At 39.2% G+C, this 23,096-nt stretch overlaps 1 protein-coding gene across 1 annotated transcript; it reads left to right on the forward strand.

The window, feature by feature from the left end:
- The first annotated feature begins 19,112 nt into the window (after positions 1-19,112).
- Positions 19,113-22,106, forward strand: LOC113015259 (CD59 glycoprotein-like). The gene is made up of 4 exons (XM_026157207.1): positions 19,113-19,181; positions 19,590-19,667; positions 21,275-21,382; positions 21,832-22,106. Exons 2-4 carry the CDS (start codon positions 19,613-19,615, stop codon positions 21,990-21,992), a joined length of 324 nt encoding a protein of 107 aa, XP_026012992.1. The 5' UTR covers positions 19,113-19,181; positions 19,590-19,612; the 3' UTR covers positions 21,993-22,106.
- Positions 22,107-23,096: the final 990 nt, after the last annotated feature.

Consider the following 23,096-nt stretch of genomic DNA (forward strand, 5'->3'; position numbering starts at 1 on the left):
ACTGAAATGAATTGATGCAGCACTGCGAATAAGCTGCAGTTGAAATTTGGACTGAAATAAGCAATGAGAAGGAGAACACAGAGAAATATCTCATCTAATTAATCCTTTCTTACTCTTTGTGGCCTCGCGTGTGTTCGTTCTTGTTTTTACTTTGAGGGCAGTGAGAGTCACAGATCCCAACTTTTGCTGCTGTTGCTTCAAGTCTGAAACACGAACTGAAATCATGTCAACAGTCACTCGCTGTCGGCCTCAGAAATCACTGAAAAGGAAGGAGATTGAGTTGATTGGCTGCACATCACTTCACACACATGAACAGACAGCAACACACACAAGCTCGCCCATGGCATGGGACCCTGGACATCTGCCCCTATATATATATATATATATATATATATATATATATATATATATACACACACATGCATACACAGGCATAGTGACCTCCATCGCTAATTGACAAAACCCACACACTGTCCAGTGACCTGCTTTCCCAACACTCCCCCCCCATCGTGGAATCACTCGCTGTTACGTTGTATGTCAGACAAACCTGTAGATGTTCTCAGCACACACGTTCATCAAGTCCGGCACTGCAACACCCTATGTCCACCACAAGTAACTTTGTGGGTGCTGCACATTACAACCTAGTATAAATACATCTCATTACCCTGTTCGTTTTCTCAAACATGAACTGAATTATTTCCATAATGATGTTTGTTGACCACTCCCTTCTCCTGTTTCCTTAAAAAAAACAACAACTGTGTTCGAAAGACAAAAATGCAGATAAGTAAACAGTAACAGTGTAACTTATAATTAAAGGAGACATGGAGACAGAAACACATCCTGAACTGAATCCTGAAATGCAAATTAATGAGGAAAGAAATTGTTTATAACCACCAGCATGTACATATAATAAATTCAATGTTAGGTTGATAATTCAGTTATGTCCAAACATTTTTGGACAATGAAAGATTTCTTGTCATTTTCATTTAACCCTTTCATTCAATAAGTTTAATATAAATAAATACTACTACTACTGTTTAAGAATTGCAACCATTTTATACATAGTCTCTCCTTTTTAGAGGCACATAACTAATTGAATAAATTAACATAATATTAGATATAAGGATCATATAAAATACTTGGACAAAGCAATATTTGTTAGTGTCTGGAGCCTGCTGTGTGTCTTGTGTTGAGGTGCTCTGCCAGTCCTGCTGCTCAGCTGCTGCTTGTTTGTTGATCTTTCTGCGTTCAGATAAGCTCTGTTGGGCTGAGATCAGGTGACTGGCTTGGCCATTGAAAATTATCCCATTTCTTTACCTTGGCATTCTCTTGGGTTGTTTTTGCAGTATGCTTTGGGCCATTACCCATTTGCACTGTAAAGTGCTGTCCAATCACTTTTGCAGCATTTGGATGAATCTGAGCAGAGATTACAGCCTCGCAAACCTCAGAAGTCATCAGGACTCACTTTATCAATAAACACCAGGGACCTGGTTCCACTGCCAACCATACATGCCCATGCTGTAACATCGCATTCACCTTGTTTGAAGATGATGTGGTATGCTTCGGATCATGAGCTGTTGCTCTCCTTCTTGATAGTTTTATCTTTCCATCCCTCTGGTCTTTGTTAATCTTTGTCTAAATACTATTGCAGAACTGTGAATCTGACTTTCTTGTTATTGATTGTAACCAGAGTTAAAGCTGAAAGTCTGAACTTTGACCACATATTCATTGTGTGATTTAAAATCCACTGTGGTGGTGTAGAGAGGAAAAACTACAAAAAATGTGTAATATTGCAAACACTTAATGTACTTAATAATAAATAAAAAAATAAAAAAAATAGTCTCATAACGATTGGCAATAATAAAATATTATTTTGATATACATATTTTGTAATATGAATGTTGTAATCTTTGCCCTGTGACAGACTGGCGACCTGTCCAGGGTGTACCCCGCCTCTCTCCCTATGACAGCTGGGATAGGCTCCAGCGCCCCCCGCGACCCTGGAAAGGAGAAGCAGAAGCGAATGGATGGATGGATGGATGGATATTTTGTAATATTCAAAATATTAAAATATATAAAAAAAATCCTGAATCTTGGTGGCATTATCTTACCTTATTGTTGCTTTATTTAAAACAAACAAACAGACAGACAAACAAACAAACACTCCTTAATAGAGCAATCGTATCTGCTCAGCAGCTTAATTTCAAACTCTCCCTGTTATGATGCTGTTTTGTGGTAGTTTGTGGTTCTGGGTTGAAAGACTCTTTAACGTGAGGGTTTCGGTTTAACGCTGTGATCTGAAGCAAACTCAAAGCTGAGGGTCGTCTTGGATAAAGAATTTCCTCTTGCAGTATAAGTACATTACTTACAGCGATCTCTCTCTCTCGTTCTGTCTGCCTGGCCTCAGCTCTACTTTCTTTCCCAGGCTGATGTTTCCATTACAGAAATAAAAGCATGACGGCTAATCCAGTTATATGTTCCCTGGACGACACCCACACCCACACATACACACGCACGCACGCACACACATATGATCATGATGCATGCAAACACACACATGCATACGGACAAGCACAAACCTGCTGATCGCAAGACGGCAAGTTGGAACATATGTGCATGTTACAAGTGGACACATGCTGGAATACATGCAATAAACACCAGCAGAGACACACGTGCACAGGGGGCATGGGATTGAAGCAAGACCTCCTGTTGTGAAAAAGTCAAACAGAGCTTTCCGGTGTTCTGGAAATAAATACCAAACACTAGTAATCCACACACACGTACACTCACACATGCACACACACACCCACACACACAATGGTAATCTCCCAAGACAATTTCCCACTGAGCTGTGCATCCTTCCCATGGAGTTAAAATGTAGGGATAAGAAAGACAGAAAGAATCTCATCTCCTCTACCGAGACCATTCACTGCACTTCTCTCTCTTCTTAATTCATCAAGGACATCACTGAGAGTTCATCAGGTCATTTTGATCCTGTGAGATTCTGAAGTAGGAGGTAGAAGACTGTGGCAATCAGGCGTACATGATAAGAGGCTAAGCAGCAGCCAGGTGGGAAGGGTTATAAAGACACAGTTTAAAGCCCATCACTAATCTGAACTGTGGAAATAGTTTAAAGAAGGGTGCATATCTATATCTATTAGAGCCTCACCCCAACCTGTCACTGGATCTACTGGAAGTTTCTCCCTATCAAAAGGGAGTTTTTCCTTTCCACTGTTGCCAAGTGCTTGCTCGTAAGAACACACTGGATTGTTGGGGTTTTCTTTTCATTATTGTAGGATCTTTACCCTACAATATAAAGAACCTTGAGGTGACTGCTATTATAATTTGGCACAATAAATCTAAAACAACCAAAATTCCTCCACAACAATGTGGGACACAGATAGTTCTACAGAGTTCTACAGAAAACAACTATTACAATTGTGTGTCAACATTTACGATACAAGTTCAAGTTGTTGCTGCTAAATGTGGCTCTACATCTATTAAATCATGTTGTGCGTTTAGTTTTTCACACACGGTTTCTGCATTTTGGCTTAATTTTTTTGTCAAATACTTAATGACACAGCATAACGTGACATAGGTTGTTACCTATCCGAGTTATGGCTGCATCATTTTAGAACCTGGTAAGGATCAGATGCTTTTTATTGTCTCCACATTTATAAAACCTTAGAATTGAAAGTGTTTCTTTTTCACAATGAATAACATGACTTTTAGCACATTATATAAGCCATTCTTTGACCCCCCCCCCCCCCCCCTTCCCCAGGTAGTGCAGTTTAAACATTTTAAAGCTTTGAAATCTCCTTCAGAGCCACAGAGACATTAAACAGATGTAAAAGTGCCCACATGCTGTGTGCTCCGATCAACCATTTACTTTACTTTAACATACAGTATAAAAACTTCATGCTAAAATCCACTGTGTTCCTTCAAGCAGATTATAATCACTACACTGCGGCTTTCCCACTCTTTCAGTGTTTGCCTTTTACCCTGGTGAGTTTCATGTTCTATTTTCTCAGTAAAGGCTGAAGGTGAGGTGGTTTTCTTTTCATCTGTAAAGTAATCATGTCTCAAAGCCGTAACTGTTAACACAACAAAAATGACTAATTAATCAGACACAATCAGCACATGCATCCCCTCGTTTTATTTATTTACTTATATATATATATATTTCGTAGCAGAACATGATTTGAATTCAGAGAAGTCCTAAGCTTTTTGTTTTAATTGAAATTTATTTCTGTCAAAGTTTTTATGATTTTGCTCACTTCATTTTGATATTTGCATTAAAGTGGAGAGACGGAGGCATGATTAAGGGAACAACAAACAAACAGTGGAAAAGAAAATACAGAAAAGGTGCAGATTGATAGTTAAGGGAGGCGGGAGTTACTGTCTGGAGGAACAATGGAGGAGAGAAAGTAAAAAGAAAGAGTTACAGACAGACACGGAGCAGGTATGTCCTACATGCATGGACACTCAGGTCACCTTAGATAATTATATCAACGATGAGGGTCTCTCTCTCTCTAACTCCCCTTATACATTTTTCAGTTTAACCCTCAATTTCTTCCTCTCTCTCTCTCTCTCTCTCTCTCTCTCTCACACACACACACACACACACACACACACACACACACACACACACACACACACACACACACACACACACACACACACACCATTCTGGTCCTGTACATACAGTGTATATGGAGTTTAATTGGTGTTTCAGTGCTCTTTAACGTTCATTGATTGAGTTAATTATGTCCTTAATGAGGACGCTATTTATTCCTAGTTCTAATTAAAGGGTAGTTGCACCACTTAATTGTCAGTGTCCTGGAAATGACCGCAAGTTGAGAACAGCTGTCCTCCGGGATCCAGGTGAATGAACAAGTGTCTGAGTGTCCTTTCTTGGTGTTCAGGCATCGCTGTGTGTAAGTGTGTCTTACAAACACCAGTGCGCAAAAACAAAGAAAGTGATTTAACTGCATGCATGCAACATTTAGAGGAATTGAGCAAAGTAAGAAAATAAAACTAAATACAGATCAAGAGGCACATCCCATGACAGAAATCCTATTGCTAAAAAAAGCAATATATTGGCATTCATATATTATGCTCTCATTCTCTTATTATTAGCTCTGCACATCTTTTGTTAAAATGCTGATGTTCACTTAGTTTGCTTTCTTTTTTTTTCTTTTTTTTAAGTTGGAGTGTGTTGAGTTGTCATTGTTAATGAAAAATGAATCTTTCTTCAGGAGATCATCTCCTCTCACCTTGTCCCTAGTGTGATCTACATCAACCCTCAGCACTATATCCATTAACCTTCTCTGAAGTCTCCTCTTTTGCTTGTGCCTGGCAGCTCTATCTTCAACACCTTTAGTCCTAGATATCCACTATTCCTCCTCTGCACATGTCCAAACCATCTCAGCCTTTTCTCTCTAACTTTGTCTCCAAACTGCTCAACCTGAGCCATCCCTCTGATGTTCCCATTTCTAATTCTGTTCATTCTGTTCGCTCCCAATTGAGATCTGAGCACCTTCACCTCGGCTCCTGTCTTTTCATCAGTGCCACCGTCTCCAAACAATACATTTTCACAGGTCTCACTACTAGGGATGGGCAATGAGAACTGAGTTCCTACTAGTTCAACTCCTTGGAATTATTAGTCTGCTTACCTTTCAGCCCCAATTACCAGTTCCACTTTAGCTACATTCTGCTGATTTTAGTTTGTGTGCCAGAGAAAAATAGTGGCTCACTCTGCAGCGTGGATATGGACATAACTCTTCTCAATATTGCACAAATTTACGAAAGCATGATGGTAAAATGGAAACTACATCCAGGATAGAAACATCTGGATTATGCAAACATAACTGCAGCTCTTTGCTAGCATCTGCACAGACAGCATGCTAATGCGAGCTAGCCAAAATCCCAGAGTGATGTTAAAGCTGAATGAATGCAGGCCCCAGCCCAGCAACCAGACCCTGAACTTTAACACATAACAAACTGATGAGCAGTCAGGCTGAAGGCTCTGTTTCTACCTGTTCACGTTTCCAAGGATAGATGATTGCTGGTTTTAAATTTTGCTTTGTAATGTCGCTGTCTGCTTCTGTCACTTAGGAACAAGAAACTGAGGCTACAGTCACACAGATTCACCAAAATTGGACAGCAGAAGATTGTAAAGATTTTGTCTGCTCTGATGAACCTCGATTATTGCTGCAAGATTTGTAAAGTTAGAATTTGGAGTAAACAACATGAAGGCACAGATCCATCCTGCTTTGTGACAACTGAATACATTGATTAGGCTGCTGGTGGTGCAATGGTCCAGCATGGTGTAGGGGAAATTTTACAGTTGGGTTAGGGTAAAGGTTCAGTATTTTTAACACCACAGCCTACCTGAATATTCCTGTTGACCATATCTGTCCCTTTAGGGCCACAGTGTATCCATCTTCTGATTTCTGCTGCCAGCAGAATAAGAAATAATTTTTAAAAACTCAAATGATCTCAAATTGGTTTCTTGACCCTGACATTGAGTTCACTGTACTCAAATAACTTCCCCAGTCTTCAGATCCCTGTCCAACAGAGGACCTTTACGATGTAGTGAAACAGTAGATTCACATGCATGTGCAGCGGCAACTGTGTGCTATCATACCAATTTGGACTAAAATTTCTAAGGAATACCCTTTTTTGTTCTATCATTTACTTTTTTCTCCTTACTGAACTTGTGAAATCACTGCCAAGAATTCAGTATTCATAGCTTACCTGAGATCTCTGTGCTTCACTCCCTGGCTGTAGTATATATATATGTATATATGTATATATATATATATATATATATTAGAGATGGACCGATCCGATATTACGTATCGGTATCGGTCCGATACTGACCTAAATTACTGGATCGGATATCGGAGAAAAATAAAAAATGTAATCCGATCCATTAAATATCACGAAAGCACCTCACAAAACTTGCAACACGCCGTAACTCACCTCAGGTTAGCACGTCGGAGCAGTATGCATCACGTGATAGAGCGGCTGTGGCATGGGGGACCTGTCAGTGGTCTGGATAGCATGTGGAGCTTCGCTAGCAACCCGGCATTTCATCTCCGACAAAGTTATCCCGAGAGAAGTAAAGCAAGTGTGTAAGTCCATCTCTGAATGTTTGTAAAGCATTCCTGCGTTAAGCTTAACAAGCCTCTGCCTCTTCTTGCTGCTACTTCAATCATGAAACTGCTTAACGATCAGCTGATCGGCTTTTCTGTCGCGAGTCCGTGTCTCTAGTTTGCTTTTGGCCCACTTTGCACTAGAAAGAGGAAACCAGCGGCTGAACAACAGCAGCACGTTTAAGCTTGATCAGCTATTGTTAGAATGTATTTAATATTACTTTCTACTCGAGGATCTTTTTCTACGTAGCTGACGGCTGGTAACTGTGCAGGGGCGGATCTAGCAAAGTTTAGCCAGGGGGGCCGATAGGGCATGAACAGGGAAAAGGGGGCACAAAGACATACTTTTCTTTCTTATTCTCATTTAAAATGTCTAGCTTTTAATAAATAATTATCTGACAGCCAAAGTTTTAATTTGATGCAAAATGAATAGAAGTCCATTACTGTATATAGTAACTATTAAGTCTAATATATATACCCTAGTAAGCTATACTACTTTTTCCTTTGGGAAGGTACCATCTGTGCAGTCTGCAATTTTGTTGAAGAAAGATGTTGAATCTATTTAATATTTCTTGAAAAATAATTGATTTCTGTGCATTTTTTTTTCACACTGCATCAAATTAAGGTTGATTACGTCGATTAAGCATCATGAGGTGGAGCGTGAGGGGTGGTTCCCTATTTTTTATTTATTTATTTTTGTTGTTGCTGGGAGTTGGAACCCTATTAGTTAGGTTGCTTAATATTTATGCTAAGTACTCTTTAAAATACCAGAATAGGGAGGATGGTGTAGGTTTAAGTTTATTAGATTGATCAGTATTGCTGTACTATGAAATATTTTTTTTTGCATACAGGTATAACAGAATAGCTTTAGTGTAGTTGTTGTTTTAAACTTGAGTATGAACTTATACAAAATGCAGCAAGATATTTAAAAAAAAACAGTTTTGTTGATTAAAAAACACCATATCGGATTCATATCGGTATCGGCAGATATCCAAATTTATGATATCGGTATCGGTATCGGACATAAAAAAGTGGTATCGTGCCATCTCTAATATATATATATATATATATATATATATATACCCGAGCTTGAAGGATAAACCGCCCGCAGGGGCGTGCTGGGTGTTTTTTGTTTTTTTTTATATATATATATATATTAGGGGTGCAACGATACACAAAATTCACGGTTCGGTTCGGTTCGATACTTTGGTGTCACGGTTCGATATTTTTTCGATACAAAAAAATGTTCATGCCTTTTTAATTTGTCATTTATTAAAATTATAAATATATATTTTAACTCAAAAGTACAGTTTTTAAATTTAATGTTGCTGAAACAAAAATAATTAAAAAAATAAATATATCTGATTGAGGAATCACTCATCTTTGGAAAAGAGAGTTTATTACAGAGAAATGGCTCTTTCCAAAATAAAAGCTATACTATCCGCTTCTTCTGGGCTATATTCTCAGCAGCATATTGTAGCGGGTCAGGGCTGTTCGGGGTTCTGTTTGTACAGTTATGTTTTGTTTATGTTGCCATAGTGACGGGTGACGCCCTCTCGCTGCGACGGTGTGTCCTTCCGGGGTCAGAGGGCGCCCTGTGTGTTGTTGTTGTTGTTGCTGTGCGGTTGCCGCGCTGAGGAGTTAGCTAGCGGCAGTGTTCTTCTGCAGATGTCAATAAACGGCTGTGCTCCCTGGCTAGCTCACGGTAAGCAAGACCAAACGACACCTCCCTCTCCTCCTTGTCTGAGCTCGCCACAATATTAAACATATCAGGTCCCCATAAGGAGAATCATGTGCTAACGGCTGTCTAAATGACTCGGGTAAAGTTTGTAACATGCATGCTTGTTGTTTTTGTCTGCTTCCACTTGTCTTTGCACTAGGATGATGTCGGCGTAAATGTGCAGTCATATTCGTTGTGTTCCCACTAGTGCTCCGTTATCGAGCTACCCCTGCGTGGGGCTAGACGGCTAACACGTTAACGAGCTAACTGCTCGCTAACACACTAGTTCCCACCCATGTAATTGAGCATTGCGTGGCACATCCAACATACTGTTTTACTTTAGTCCATGACGCGCTTACCTTCAGGGTCATACGTCACATGAAAACCAAAATAATTCCAAACGCCACATCTGAATGAGGGTGGGGAAGGTTCAATTTGCCATGTTGCAAGGAGAGCTTAACTTCTGTCTCGCTAGCTTGCCCTGCGCTCGTCCTTCTGATGATGCTGTCTGTGTTGAGCGCTCAGTGGATCTGCGTTCGACAGTGCAGCCTAGGCTGAGTAGTCGAACGCAGATCTACTGAGTGCTCAACACAGACAGCATCGTCAGAAGGAAAGTTGATAAAATAAATTACAAATGTTGTATTGTTCGATACATATGCGTACCGAACCGAAAGCACTGTATCGAACGGTTCAATATCGATACGAGTATCGTTGCACCCCTAATATATATATATGTATTTAGAAATTCTTGTCAAACATTTTTCATTTGGAACATCTTATTCATGTTATGAAAAAAGTACACTGATGAAATGTTAATGATTTTTAAATCTTTTGGTGCTTAAATTCTTCAACCTTGCAGAAATGGAATACTTACTGAGAGAGAGAATAAAAGAGAGATGGAAGAAGGGAAAAAGTGAAAGAATGCTAACGATTGATATAAAGCAAGAGAGAAAAAGAGAGAACTAAAAAAACACGGTGCTTAAAAATAATAACCATGTCATGGCCTGATTGGTTTGGTTTTTCCCATATTTAACTCAGTGGACTGGTAAATGAGAGGAAGACAGAGAGAAATGGTGGCCGACTGGAGGAAAGAGGTGGGAGGTTTAAGGAGAACAAAGAGAATATTAAACAAAACTCAGTCAATGGATGGAGAAAAGAGGAGAAAGAGCAAAAGGTTTGTTTTATACAATAAGAATGAGTGAGTAAGGGTTATTTTCAGCTAAATGTAACAATTTACAAGTTAGTTTAATGCTGATATTTGTACAGAATTTTGTAGTTTGTCTTAAAAAATAAAAATGAGAATACCACATATTCAGAATAAACACCACCAGCTGTGACAGATTAAATAACACTGGCTGGGTTGTTTGAAGTACTTTGGAAACCCACTTATTTCTCCATGAACAATCAAGAGATGGAGGAACTTCAGTGATAATCCCACTGGTACCGTGCTATCAGTGCCAGCCCCAACCGACACCTGAGGTATTTTAAACGCTGAGCAACTTTGAAATGGTTCTTTCAGTCCTGTGTGGTAGCAATAATGACCCCGGTTAACTAGTAATGCTATCTGTGCTGGAGACTAGAGAGTTTACTTTCACTCCTGCACTTTTTTTTCAAATGTTTACTTACCTAATTAAATATGGGCCTTCACGCAGGGACTACAGATGAAAATAATGTTCTTGAAATTAAACAAATATATAAATAAACCACCTCAATGAACTGTTTGATGAAAATTCATCCACTTTAAGAGGCTGACAAGAGCATTCCCAGCTTCTAACTGGGGAGCCTGGAGTTCATGATGTCTGTTTATGTTGTTTAAACTTTACTTTCAGACCCTGTTTAAGCAGTTTTACCCTGCAGTTCAGTTTAGGTGTAGGTGCATCACTTCGTTTAGTTGTTTAGGTTAAAATACACATTTTTACTGTGTTAAATTCTTTGGGTACCCAGGGTGCCAAGTTTGCACCAATTTAAAGGTAACATCTGCATATATTTAACATTGCAGTGTAAATGTAGGACAAACTGCTAGGAAAAAAAGAAAAATCTGTTCTTTTATTGTAAGACGATCACACAGCTTTCCCTTCTGTGGAAAGTTGGGCTTTTTATTTGTAGTGACTAAACAAAGCAGTTTACACTACAGACCATACTCAATCAGCAGTTTGTTTTATGCAACTTATCCCATATCCACAGCCAGTTCAGAAATATCACTTAACCATTTAAATATTCTCATCTTTGGACTTTGGACATCTCAAACCCATTTGAGATGCAATATTTAATTTGGTCTTTAGGTTTCATGTTCTGGGAATCTGTGCAAAACCTAAATTCATCCATTAGTTCTTGAAATATTTCCATATTTTGAAATTTGTTTCAAAATATTTTTCAGTATTTAAGAAAGGTGGATAAACTCACCTTCCAGCTATGGCATAACTGTAATGTTATAAACCTAATCTGTTATAAACCATCAAATGCTGCTGATTTAAGCAACTGCTTTCAATCTATGCCAACATGCAAGTGTGTTTAAGCTACATTCTTTTTAATGGCCACCATGAGGCTATATGTATAACTGCACAAACCTCGTTTAAGCCTATGTGAAAGCAGCTGTGTTTTAGAAAGAGGGTTTTTTTTGGAAGGTTGTCATTGATGATCAGTCTGCTCATTGGGTAATGACGTGTGATTGACATGCCATTAGCCAATAAGTAATCAAAAATCTGGTTTCAAAACACCAATGTGGCAGTGAACAATCTCATGTCGTCACAGTAGCCACGTCTGTCTTTTGTACCGTGTGGTTGTAAAATCAAACCCTTCTAAAATCTCATGCCGTAACTTGATGTGGATCTCCCCACAAGTCGTATCGATGCAGCCCACAGTAACTGTGATTGGCTTGTTTGGTACTGTTGTTTCTCTTGCTCAGTTCCAGCCACTATTTCTTCAGTTGCCATTTTTTGAATCAACTACAAGACAATGGATTAACTTGAAGAAACAAACTCTACAGCCAGCTGCAGAGAAACACACTCATGCCAGGGCAAAGCGTAAATACCTGCAACGGCATCAGTCACCGTAGGCTACATTGCAGACTCTAAATAGATTCAACACTCAAGTGCAAATTAAGCTTTACCTCCGGAGTCAATGGCCTGATTTTTCTTTAGCTCTGTTAGTGCAGACTGCAGATATCTGAGCCAAGATTTCGGATTTCATCCACCTGTCATTTACTTATTGAAGTCAATTTGATAAAGCTAAGAAAAAGGTAAATCTTCATCAGTCTGACCATAGCTAATGGTTAGCTGTTACATTTCCGAAAATACCATCCATGTCTTGCTCTCAGCATTAACCTAAATGCAAGAAAAATGCTGAAACATGCTTTTAGTAGCACATTGATTAGAAAGCGGAGTTTAAATAAAAAACTAAGAGCTTTTCTACAAACAGCTTGTCTCTTGATCCACATATTTCTAAGCCAAATCTTTTTTATAGAGATTAGAAAAGAACCATATATCCCAGGTGCAGAAATACAGCTGTTGTACCAAAATGAAAGACAAGGTTCAGCAGTTTTCCCAACATGCATTTAAATACGGACAAAATTCTGTTTACCTTGAATTAAACATTGACTTTAGGTGAGCTGAGGCACACACATACACACACACAAAACCTCACCGAAGGCCGAGGCCACCACAGATACAAATGAAGGCTCTGGTTTGCCTCATTACACCAGCCTTTAGCTGGGCCTGAGACAAAAAAGTAATGAGCAGCAGGACAGTCAGTCATTAGCCTAAATAGCTGCAATGGCAAAGGAAAGTTGTGCTGATCTCAGGAGGTGATGCTTAAACCTCTGTAAGAAAACACTGAGCTTCCTTCTGGGAAAATGTTACACAATTATAAGTCAAACTCCTCCTGCGTTCCCACATAAAATCCTCCCTTTTGTTTGATTATCATTACATGCCGGTCGGTAAAGACTCAGCTTGCAAAGTTTTATTATGCTAAACTTTTGTTGCAGACTATAATATAATGTTATATATTATTCACAGTGAAATGATCTCTCTCCTTCAAGCGCGCAGGACGAAATTGATTCCAAAAGGTGCAGGCCATTAAAGAAAATACAGAGGGAGGAAAACTGTAACACAAACTTTGATTTCATGCTTGTGGTGCGTGCGAGTGAGTTCGGCTCTGAACTCTGATTTTGCGCCTCCAGCAGAGAGAGAGAGAGTGGGAGAGGAGGAAGAAAGGGGACCTAATATGAATCCAGGAATAAAAAACTCATAACAGCCGAAGGAGAGTTTCATTCCTGATTGAATGTTTATTGACATAAAACCTGTGTCAGTGCTGACAGCGTTGGGAGGCCGAGTCATTTCAGAGAGTGAAAATTTCATAATAACACACAGCTCCTCTGGCACTTTTCATTCACAGGAAAAAACAGCATGAAAATATATGTTTGAAGGGGATTGAAGGTTTGATCTGGTTAAATGATGGGTCTAAATCAGATCTCAGGTTGAGTTGTAACTTGAATCGGTACCCAGTTGGGTATTTATTTCAGAGCCAAAGGTTTTGCTTCCTTATTAACACCATCAAAATCAAAACAACCAAAACACTGCACGTGGGTTATAAAAACAAACAAATAAAACAAACAAAAACATAAGATGGGGATGGCTCAGGAAGTACTGGCTGGTAGTTTTAAAGAGCGCAGTAAGGGTAGAGAGGGGCTATGTGAGTACCAGCCCAATTACTACTGATTAAAATGCAAAAAATCTTCATTGGCTGTGGTCTAAAAATAAATAAAATAAAACTGATTCGGCCAGTAAATCCTGCGTAACATCAACGCTGCACATAAATATTCCAAACTGCGCCAGAATATTGCTTGAAGCTTTTCAACGAGTCATTAAAAATACTAAATAAAACACGTGTCTCGTTTCCAAGAGCTCCATGAACAGCTCATGTTAGTCTAGCAGCTGTTGCTGGAGACTTTCAGTCTGACCCTCTGGTCGTGTGTCACAAGCCAGACCACGCTGCCACAGCAAAAGGGAGACTTGCAAATTCCTATTTAAAAAGTCTAAATCATCACACACTATATTGCTAAAAGTGTTCGCTCGTCTGCTGTCACACAAATGAAATTGCACGACATCCCATTCTTAAACCAAGGGGTTTAATATCATGTCGATCCTTTGGAGCTATAATGGTTTCAGTTCCTCTGGGAAAGCTTTCCTCAAGATTTAGGAGTATGTTTTTCAGGGATTTTTTTTTTAACATTCTTTCAGAAGTGCATTTATGAGATCTGACACCGATGTTGGATGAGAAGGGCTGGCTAGTAGTCTCCGCTCTAATTTATCCCAAAGGTGTTCTGTCGAGTTGAGGTCAGGAGTCTTTGCAGGCCAGTCAGTTTCTCCCACACCAAACTCTCTCATACATGTCTTTATGGACCTAGCTTTGTGGACTGGTGCACAGTCATGTTAGAACAGGAACTGTTCCCACAAAGCTGGGAGCATAAAACTGTCCAAAGTTTTCTTTGGAGTTCCTTTCATGGGAATTAAGGAGCCGGGCTCAACTCCTAAAAAACAACCCTACACTATAATCCCCGTTGCATCAAACTTTCCTACAAGTTCTGTTCTCCTGGCAATGGCTAAACCCAGACTTGTCCATCTGATGCCGGATGATTCTCAGTCCAGAGAACACGAGTCCAGTAGCAACAGGCTTTACAAGACTTGGGTGTATTTGCTCAGCCATGGAAACCAATTCTATGAAGCTCTCTATGTACTGTTCCTGAGCTAATATGAAGGCTACATGAAGTTTGCAGGTATGTAACAATTGACTTTGGGGAAAGTTGGCAACCTTTGCACCTTAGTATCCGCTAACCCCGCTCTAATGAGGTTCAGATGAGTGGATTTCTGCATAAAGCAGGTGAGATTTTGACTGCCAGGTTCTTCTGTTTTGTGAAACAATTGTTGAAAGGCGGCACCAGAAAATAAAGAACACTTAAAAGAAACTTGAACAGTCTGCAGATGCTGTCTTCCTATCACGTTCCATGCTGCTTATGTCATGCTACTTCACATTCCCAATCACTTCAGTTTGTTTTAATAACACTGGCTGTTGACTGTGGAATATTTAGTAGTGTGGAAATGTCATGACGGGACTTGTTGCACAGGTGGCATCCAATCACACGACAACGCTAGAATTCACTAAGCTCGTGAGAGTGGCCTGTTCTTTCACAAATGTTTGTAGCAACATCAAACTGTCAATAAAGTCATAACTGCATTGTTAGGAATAAAAACTGGTTTATAGTTTGAAGTCTGCACATTCGACACAAGTTGAAATAGAAATTCAGCGACGCTGCCACGCCACTTTAAATCGATTGATTTGAATGTGCCGGTGCATTAGCCGAGTCCAGAGGGTTAAAAAAAAACAAAGAAAGACCTTCAACTAACCATCAGTCATTAGTATTAGTGGTGTAAGTGAGTGCATGAGTGCAAAGATACTGTATGCAATGTTGTTTAGTGCAAGAAAACAAACCAAACGGCAACTGGAATCCTTAAAAGGTTCTCACACAGAAACTAAGCTATGAAGGCTTTTGTAGCGCTCTGGCCCACTGGGCACGCCTGTTGCCAGTGCTGATGATTGGAAACAAGCCACATCTTCTCAAAACAAAAACAAACAAACAAACAAACTGCCACAAACATAGGCTGAAAAGAAGGGGAGGTAGAATGGAGCGGTTCTTCACTTGTGTTCATGGTAATGAGTGAAATATTTGTGGAACAGAGAATAATGGAGAATAGTTTCTGGGCAGCAATGGAGAACTGTGGCACAGTGGGACTTTGGGAAATTTTTCACAATAAAAAAGTTATTACTGCCAAGCTTATTCTTCTGAAAGAGCGAAATCCTACTGAGGTTACAAAAATTGCAGGAACTTAAGGTATCATTTCAGTCTAATTTTAGAAAGGCGCATTCCTTATTCTCCTTAGATTTCTTTCTTGACTGTAATATTGAAATTATGTCTGTAAATTATCTATCTATCTATCTATCTATCTATCTATCTATCTATCTATCTATCTATCTATCTATCTATCTATCTATCTATCTATCTATCTATCTATCTATCTATCTATCTATCTATCTATCTATCTATCTATCTATCTATCTATCTATCTATCTATCTATCTATCTATCTATCTATCTATCTATCTATCTAGTGATGAAGGCACTTTTCAGTTGAAGTGTCCACATTTTCCAAGCCTTCCAGCATATCAGCCAGTGAGACCAGGAGCATGTTGGTCAACATCCACATTGTTGTACACATGAATCCGTTCCCCAGAGGAAGAAGATCAAGGTGGAATTCTGCTATAATGTTTTGATAAACCCGAGGGAGAATGTTTTTTGACACTCAAACAAAGCCTTGGCTTGGCTCACCACCTGTTTCACTTTCCAGATTTGCCTGAGTGTAACTTTGTCCACCTCTTTAAAACATTTGTTAAGTCGAAAAACTGCTGCTTTGACACACTAAAGGAGATCTGAATCCATAAAAGGATAGGACATAGGCTGGTGAAACCCCAACACCACCACCTTGTAGTGCCAGCTGGAAACAAGGATCCTTGGTCCTTGGCCAATGGTGTGGGTCTCTGGTGACAGATGATACAACAAGTCTGTCAGGGCATCTTTTGTCGCATCACATGGAACGTCAACTCGATTTGAATCAACATGATAGGGCGTCCCCCCTCGCCGGAGCAACGTGAGAAATACACAAAGGCTATCTGCTCAAGGACGGAGCAGGCCAAAGAAGATAGTCCATCATCATAAGATCAACAAGACAGTCATACGGCCAGTGGCCCTTAATGGAGTGGAACGCGGGCCTCAATGCTCCTCAATGCTATGGAGATGAAACTGCCACAACGAATGAAGCTGTTCAAAAACGACTCGGACTTGCCCCAATGAAAAAGAAGATGAGGGAAGTGCGCCTATGGTGGTATGGACACGTCATGCACACTGAGGAGAATTCAGTGTCAAGATCAGCCCTCCGACTTGATCCTGGAGGCTGCTGACCGCGAGGAAGACCGAAGAAGCGGCGGATGGACGCAATCACTGAAGACATGCGCGCAGTGGATCTCGTCCCAGAGGACACCAAGATCGATCCAAATGGAGAAGACACGCAGCGGACCCCGAGCAGGGAGGACGCTAGGAAAGAGAGAAAAAGACAGAGCAGGACTACCAGTGAGATATCTAAAAATAGCATCTGTGTTGAACATGGTCCAGGGATGCAGGAAAGATGATTTTGAACAGGAGATCAGTCAAATTTAAGTCAGTTAAGATTTACGAATTTCTCTCTCTCTCTCTCTCTCGCACGCACGCACGCACGCACGCACGCACGCACGCACGCACGCACGCACACACACACACACACACACAAATATATATAAAGTATAACTTTTGCTCATGTAATGCTTTCGATTCCATTTAAAGTTCGCCGTCATTCACATCTTCTGTTTGTTTTTCTCCTGCAGACAGCATTTGTCATAAATGCAGTAAAAGTTTACACAGGTTCATTTTCCCTCAGCTGAAATGTGCTGAGTCTTCGCTCCCTTTGATGGACAGAGATATTACACCTCTCTGACTCTGAGGGCAAATCTTGCAGCAATAACAGTTTTCCAGCTCACAGCATAGCTCACCTTTCAGGCACAGGCGCTGTGTTATGAACTGGATAAAAGTCTGCCTGCTGTTGCTTTTATGTTGCAACCACTGTAAACAATGTCCACACACTGATTAACTTTCACCATTTTTTCTTATTGTTCTTAAGTATTCCTCTACTTGTTTCACTTATATCCTTTGCTTTATATCTGCTCTGTTAAGCCCTTACATTTAATTTTCCCTACCTCTTATAGGGTGTCCACATCCTGCACATCCTAAAAAAATATGTCTCACATTTTGATTGTCTGTGGTTTTAAAAAGTTAACGCTATGAGACAGACACTTTTATAAAGCCTGGTTTTTATCCAGTAGCAATAAAGAAGCAAGTGGAGACTCTCGGTATGGGTCAAGTGCAGGTTAACCTGGCAGTTGAGAACAATTTTAACAGTTATTAGAATAAAAAAAGTGAATTAATGGGTGTAGGAAAATGGACAGAACACCACCAGGACTAGTTTTCTTTGATACTCTTTGCACTGAGTGTGAGTTGAAAAAGTCTCACATATCACTGATAAAGTCCAATTTTAATTTTAATTTTCTGTTGTTTGTTTTTTAATTCTTCAGGGACATATGTTTGGCTTTTCTTCCTTCTGTTCAGTATAGACCTTTTGCATGCCATCCATCCCAAACAAGTGCTCTGGTCTCTAGAGGTTAAATCAAAATATAACTTTTTCAAGAAACTGCAAAAAACATATCTGGAGTGGAAGCCACATCTGGTCTTCAACTGGAACATTGTGACACCTTGATTGTTTTCTCACTCAGCCATTCTGTTATAGATTTGCTGCTGTGCTCTTGCATGATACAGTTTCGGCAGAGCTTTAGGTGTCAGACAGATGGCCTCATATTTGACTTTAGAATACTTTGGTTTACAAAGTCAAATGGTTGGTTCAATGACCGCAACAAGCCCTAATCATCATGCCTGCACCATCATGCTTAACAGTTGATGTGGTGTTTTTGGTTTTCTTGATTTGGATTCTGTGCATTAAACATGCAGAAGTATTGTAGTTTGCTCATACGTATCTTTGCAAACCCAAGTCGTGCTGCTATGTTCTTTCTTAGAGAGAAGGATCCTGGTAGCATACTTTACATTTGAGATGTTAAACAAGGCCTCTGGAGTGTGACCTAGGGGTGAATTTGCTTAAACATCTACCTTAGGAAATGTATTGTTTGAACACTCACCTGAATGTTCCATACCAGCAAACTGCCAAGTCTTCTGCTATTATACACTGATGATCAATTAATCAAGTGCATTTGATTATCTATTCCAATGGAAGCAGTAAGAGTGTACTGAGATATCCACATGACCATAGGAACAGGAAGGTTGACCTGAATGTGAATAGTACTACTTTCACTAAGCATGCCATCAGTAATCAGTGAAATAAACGTTATTGACCTACCTTTATTCTTTAAATTGTACATGCAGATGAAAAATCAAACAGAAATCACCTAGAGCAAGAAGAAAAATATAATAGCTTCAACTTAAAATCTATTAATAATTGATCTCTGTTACATAAACTCTTCGGTATGTTGGTCAACATTTCAGACGTCTGGACTCTGAAACCAAACAAATGGGTTGTTTGCTTTTTTCCGTTGTTGCTGTTACAAAAAGCTCCTCGCTCCTCACAGGCTGAATCATTTCCTTCACATTCACAGGTGAGTGGCTGCAGGGATTTGTGATAAAAATAACGAGGTAGAAATAATTTAAAAATGTCTAATGTACTCACAGTTGATTTTTTTTTCTTTCCCTGATTTCTGTCTGTTGTTTTGTCCTCTTTAGTTTCTTCTGGTATTACTTGAAAATTTTGTTACCTATTTTTAATTTTGTTTAATAAAATAACAAAAAATATTTAAAGTCAGTGAGCGTGAACCGAAATCAGGGAGACTTGTTTCATTAAAAATACCCCAAATCTTGTCCGAACTGTAAACGGCAGCATGAGTGTGTGTGTGTGTTTCGAGTCCCTGAATGTGTTATCCATTTTTTTTATTTGCACAAAGTCAAATCCCTGCCTCTTATCTCGGCGTGACAATGCTGGAAACTCTGCTTTTTGTTTTGGTTTTCAGACGTGACAGTCCTTTCAATCACGATGAGGAGCTCTGTGGTGTTTTGCCTAGCTGTCAGCTTTGCCATGCTTGGATTTGGTAAGGGGAAAAAAGGAACTCTTTTATTTTTTTTTTCCTAAAAAGTGCAGCCAAGTGGGGCTAAGTCATAGAGATTATCAGCCTGAGGGAACATTTTAGCAGATCACTGTGCTGTTTGCATGTTCTGCTGTCATGTCATGTGCCTCCACTTATAAATATTAATTCACGTCTCTGGACATGCAGTTTGCTTTGTGCAAAGTTGGATTGCTGTTTTTTTCTATATTTTTGGGGGGTTTCTTTTATTGACAAGTTCCTAAAATATTAATGAAATATAGCAAACATGAGGCTACTGCACATGTTTTTCAGATTTTTACAGTCCATGAGACTTTTATTTTGCCTTTGCCTTAAAGAAAAAGTTGTGAAATATACTCATTTTCTTTCCTGCAAAAACAGAAAACAGATCTCCATCCAAAGTCATGTAATCAGTGTGAACACACCAGAATTATCAGTTTAGTGTCACTTAATTTCCAGAGAAGGTTTAACATTTTATTGTCTGCCTTGAAGCACTTCCTTACTATCAAGGACACCCTCGTAAACCGATTAATGCATTTTGGGGCAATTTGGGGTGCCAACCTTCATGTCCCCTTTTTAAATGCCTTCACTTTCCTTTAGGGCTCTCTTCATGTTGATTTTCAGGAGCCCAAAGTGGCCATATTTAGACAAAAGCTAAATCCAGCTAAACTTAGTTAGAAAGCCACATCCATAGACTCTATGAATGCAACACAAAAAAGGTACTGCAGGTCATCTACCCGTTGGAAGGTTGGTGGTTTGATCCCCAGCTACTCCAAATGCATGTTGAGGTATCACTGAGGTATCCTTGAACAAGTTACTGAACCTTGTGTGTGAGTATGTGAGTATGTTAGACAAAAGGCTTAGATGTAGAAAAAAGCACTTGTATGAATGCGTGTGTAAACGGATGAATGAGGTGCAGGTGCTTGTGCCGAGACACCTGTCAGTCAAAGGACCCACACTCTGAACTTTGAGTCTGCAGGCATGTTTATTTATTTTTAAAAAAAATACTATAATACTAACATGAGAGACCCTGGGATTCACTCATTTTTTGAGACAGCCTAGTGGTCATTAGAGGAACTTTAGAGGAACTGCAGTTTTTGGCAATCAGCGGTGGTTTTATATATGAGACCTGGGGGTTGCCAATTATGGAGGGCCAAAGTATGTCAAAATGAATTTAAATAAATACATCATCCAACAATTTAATGAGTAATTAATTTATTAATTAAATAAAATCAGTTCATTTATTGAAAACATTTAAGACATTTTTTAATTTCCATTTTTAATCAATTAATGCCAGATTTAATTAATAATATAATTAGTTAATTAATTATTTCCAGTTTTCATACTGACACAATTTATTCATTATTTAACGATGTATTTATTTAACTCATTTTGGCACTCATGGCCCTCCATAGTCCTTTAATCATTATGAAAACTGAGTGACTATTTGAGCTGTTTTAGAGCTCTTTTCTTAAAGCTTGTTCTCAGGCATGAGCATCCTTAAATACATCATAAATAAATAAAATTCCCAACCACTGACTAAATCTAAATCTAATCTAAAGCTAAACAATGTGAACTCTGCAACTCTTCTCCAGGCCTCTCGCTGCAGTGTTACTCCTGCCCGGGTGGGTCTTCCCAGAACTGTGCAGTCAAGCAGGAGTGTAGCCAGGGGAAGGACTCCTGCCTCAAACTCACCAGTGGTGGTAAGCATTGTTCAGGACAAAAGACAAACATAAATCTGTCTATAGCATGAGTGTGTTAAACAACTTATTATGGAATGAAGGGATTACCTAATAAGGTGAAGAATGCATTTTTCATTAAACTGTGACACATTGCTCTTAACAGTAATGATAATAATAACAGTAATCCACTGACAAACACAAAAGCAATTCTAGATTTTGCATTCTTTTGTTTGCGTTTCACTAAATTTCAGCAATATTGAAAAACTTCATTTGAATTATAAACAAATTCAATTTATTATAAAGTAAGAAAACATATTTCCTGCACAGATTCTATTTGGAAAATGCTTCTTTTCAAAGTTTTATTAGTTTTTTGTTAAAATTGGCTATTGTGCAAGTTATTTCAAATCAAAATTCACAATTGTATGTATTTGTTAATCTGACAATACTGACCTCGCACTGCCTCACCTCAGGCAAGACCTACACTGAATGTTTGCGGTATGCAGACTGTGACTTCATGACTCTGGCTGTCAGATACTCCCTCCCTGACTTCACCTTCTCCTGTTGTCAGAAAACACTCTGCAACGGTGAAGAAAAGACTTTGCTTGAGAAATTGAAAGATTTGTTTGGTTAAATGATTAAAAAGAAAGAAAGAAATCAAGTAAAAAGGTTGATTCTTATGTAACACTTAATTCTTTTGCTGCATTTACTAATTGTTATAGGCTGAACAATAAAGTCTTAAATTGTGTGCTGACTTTGACGTGGACTTTTTGGACGAGTTGCAAACAGTCACTGCCTTTCTGTAGGAAGTGCGCTTTTAAGATCAGACACTGGGGTGAACAAAGCAGCGATGAAACATCTTAACATTTGACTGATCTGATGTCAGGGACAAACATGGGAGGAAACTGGAAGGTTCGCTGGTGCATTCCTGCTGGTGTGGTGTGCTGCAGACCATATGCCTTTCTACATTCATCCACACTGCATACTCTGCACATGAACTAATTTCTGTCTGATACAAAGAAAAACAAAGGAGACTAGGATGCACCCAAAAGAATATTAAGCTGCATTTAAGCAAGAAAAAAATTGTCCTTGAAGTTATCTTTTCTTTTGTCACTGTTGGGGTTTTTTTTTTTTTGGTAGTTGAAACCTTTTGGTCAGCTGGGGGAATTTCTTTGATGCCTTGGTGTCTTCTCTCTGTGCTTGTGTGGGCTTTCTTCCTTCTATAGTCCCACGTAATGTAAGTTAGATCAGCTGGGTGATTTTACATTAGATTCAGGTAAGGATTTAAGTGTTTTCTCACTTTATTACTGGACTGGTGACCTTTCCCACCTTGCTCTTTGTCAGGTGGAACCACATTTGACCCTCAGAACCATCTTAATTGTTCATGGCACACACTCAACAAGGTGCTGGAAACATTCCACTGTGTTCATAAATGCTCTTCTGCATCCTTTGGTTGTAATGAGTGATTATTTGAGTTATTGTTGCCTTCTAATCAGCAGTTTAACCATTTTTCTTTGACCTCTGGCATCAATTAGGTATTCTCTCCTTGAGAACTGCACCTCACTTAATATTTTCTCCCCATAGATGATTGTGTAGTAAACTTCAAAGTCACTTAAATCACCTTTCTTCTCCTTCTGATGCTCACTTTGACCATGCCTACATAAATGCACTGAATTGCTGACATGTCACTGGCTGATTTGATATTTGCTTTAATTAGCTGCATAACAGATATACCTAA

This window comes from Astatotilapia calliptera, chromosome 22, assembly GCF_900246225.1.
Source record: "Astatotilapia calliptera chromosome 22, fAstCal1.2, whole genome shotgun sequence".
Lineage (NCBI taxonomy): Eukaryota > Metazoa > Chordata > Actinopteri > Cichliformes > Cichlidae > Astatotilapia > Astatotilapia calliptera.

What these genes read in the sequence shown, in the direction of transcription:
- LOC113015259 (XM_026157207.1), top strand. Translation starts at nt 19,613, where the DNA reads ATGAGGAGCTCTGTGGTGTTTTGCCTAGCTGTCAGCTTTGCCATGCTT. An exon ending in CTTTGCCATGCTTGGATTTG is followed by an intron (nt 19,668 to 21,274) that starts GTAAGGGGAAAA and finishes ACTCTTCTCCAG; the next exon opens with GCCTCTCGCTGCAGTGTTAC. An exon ending in CCTCAAACTCACCAGTGGTG is followed by an intron (nt 21,383 to 21,831) that starts GTAAGCATTGTT and finishes GCCTCACCTCAG; the next exon opens with GCAAGACCTACACTGAATGT.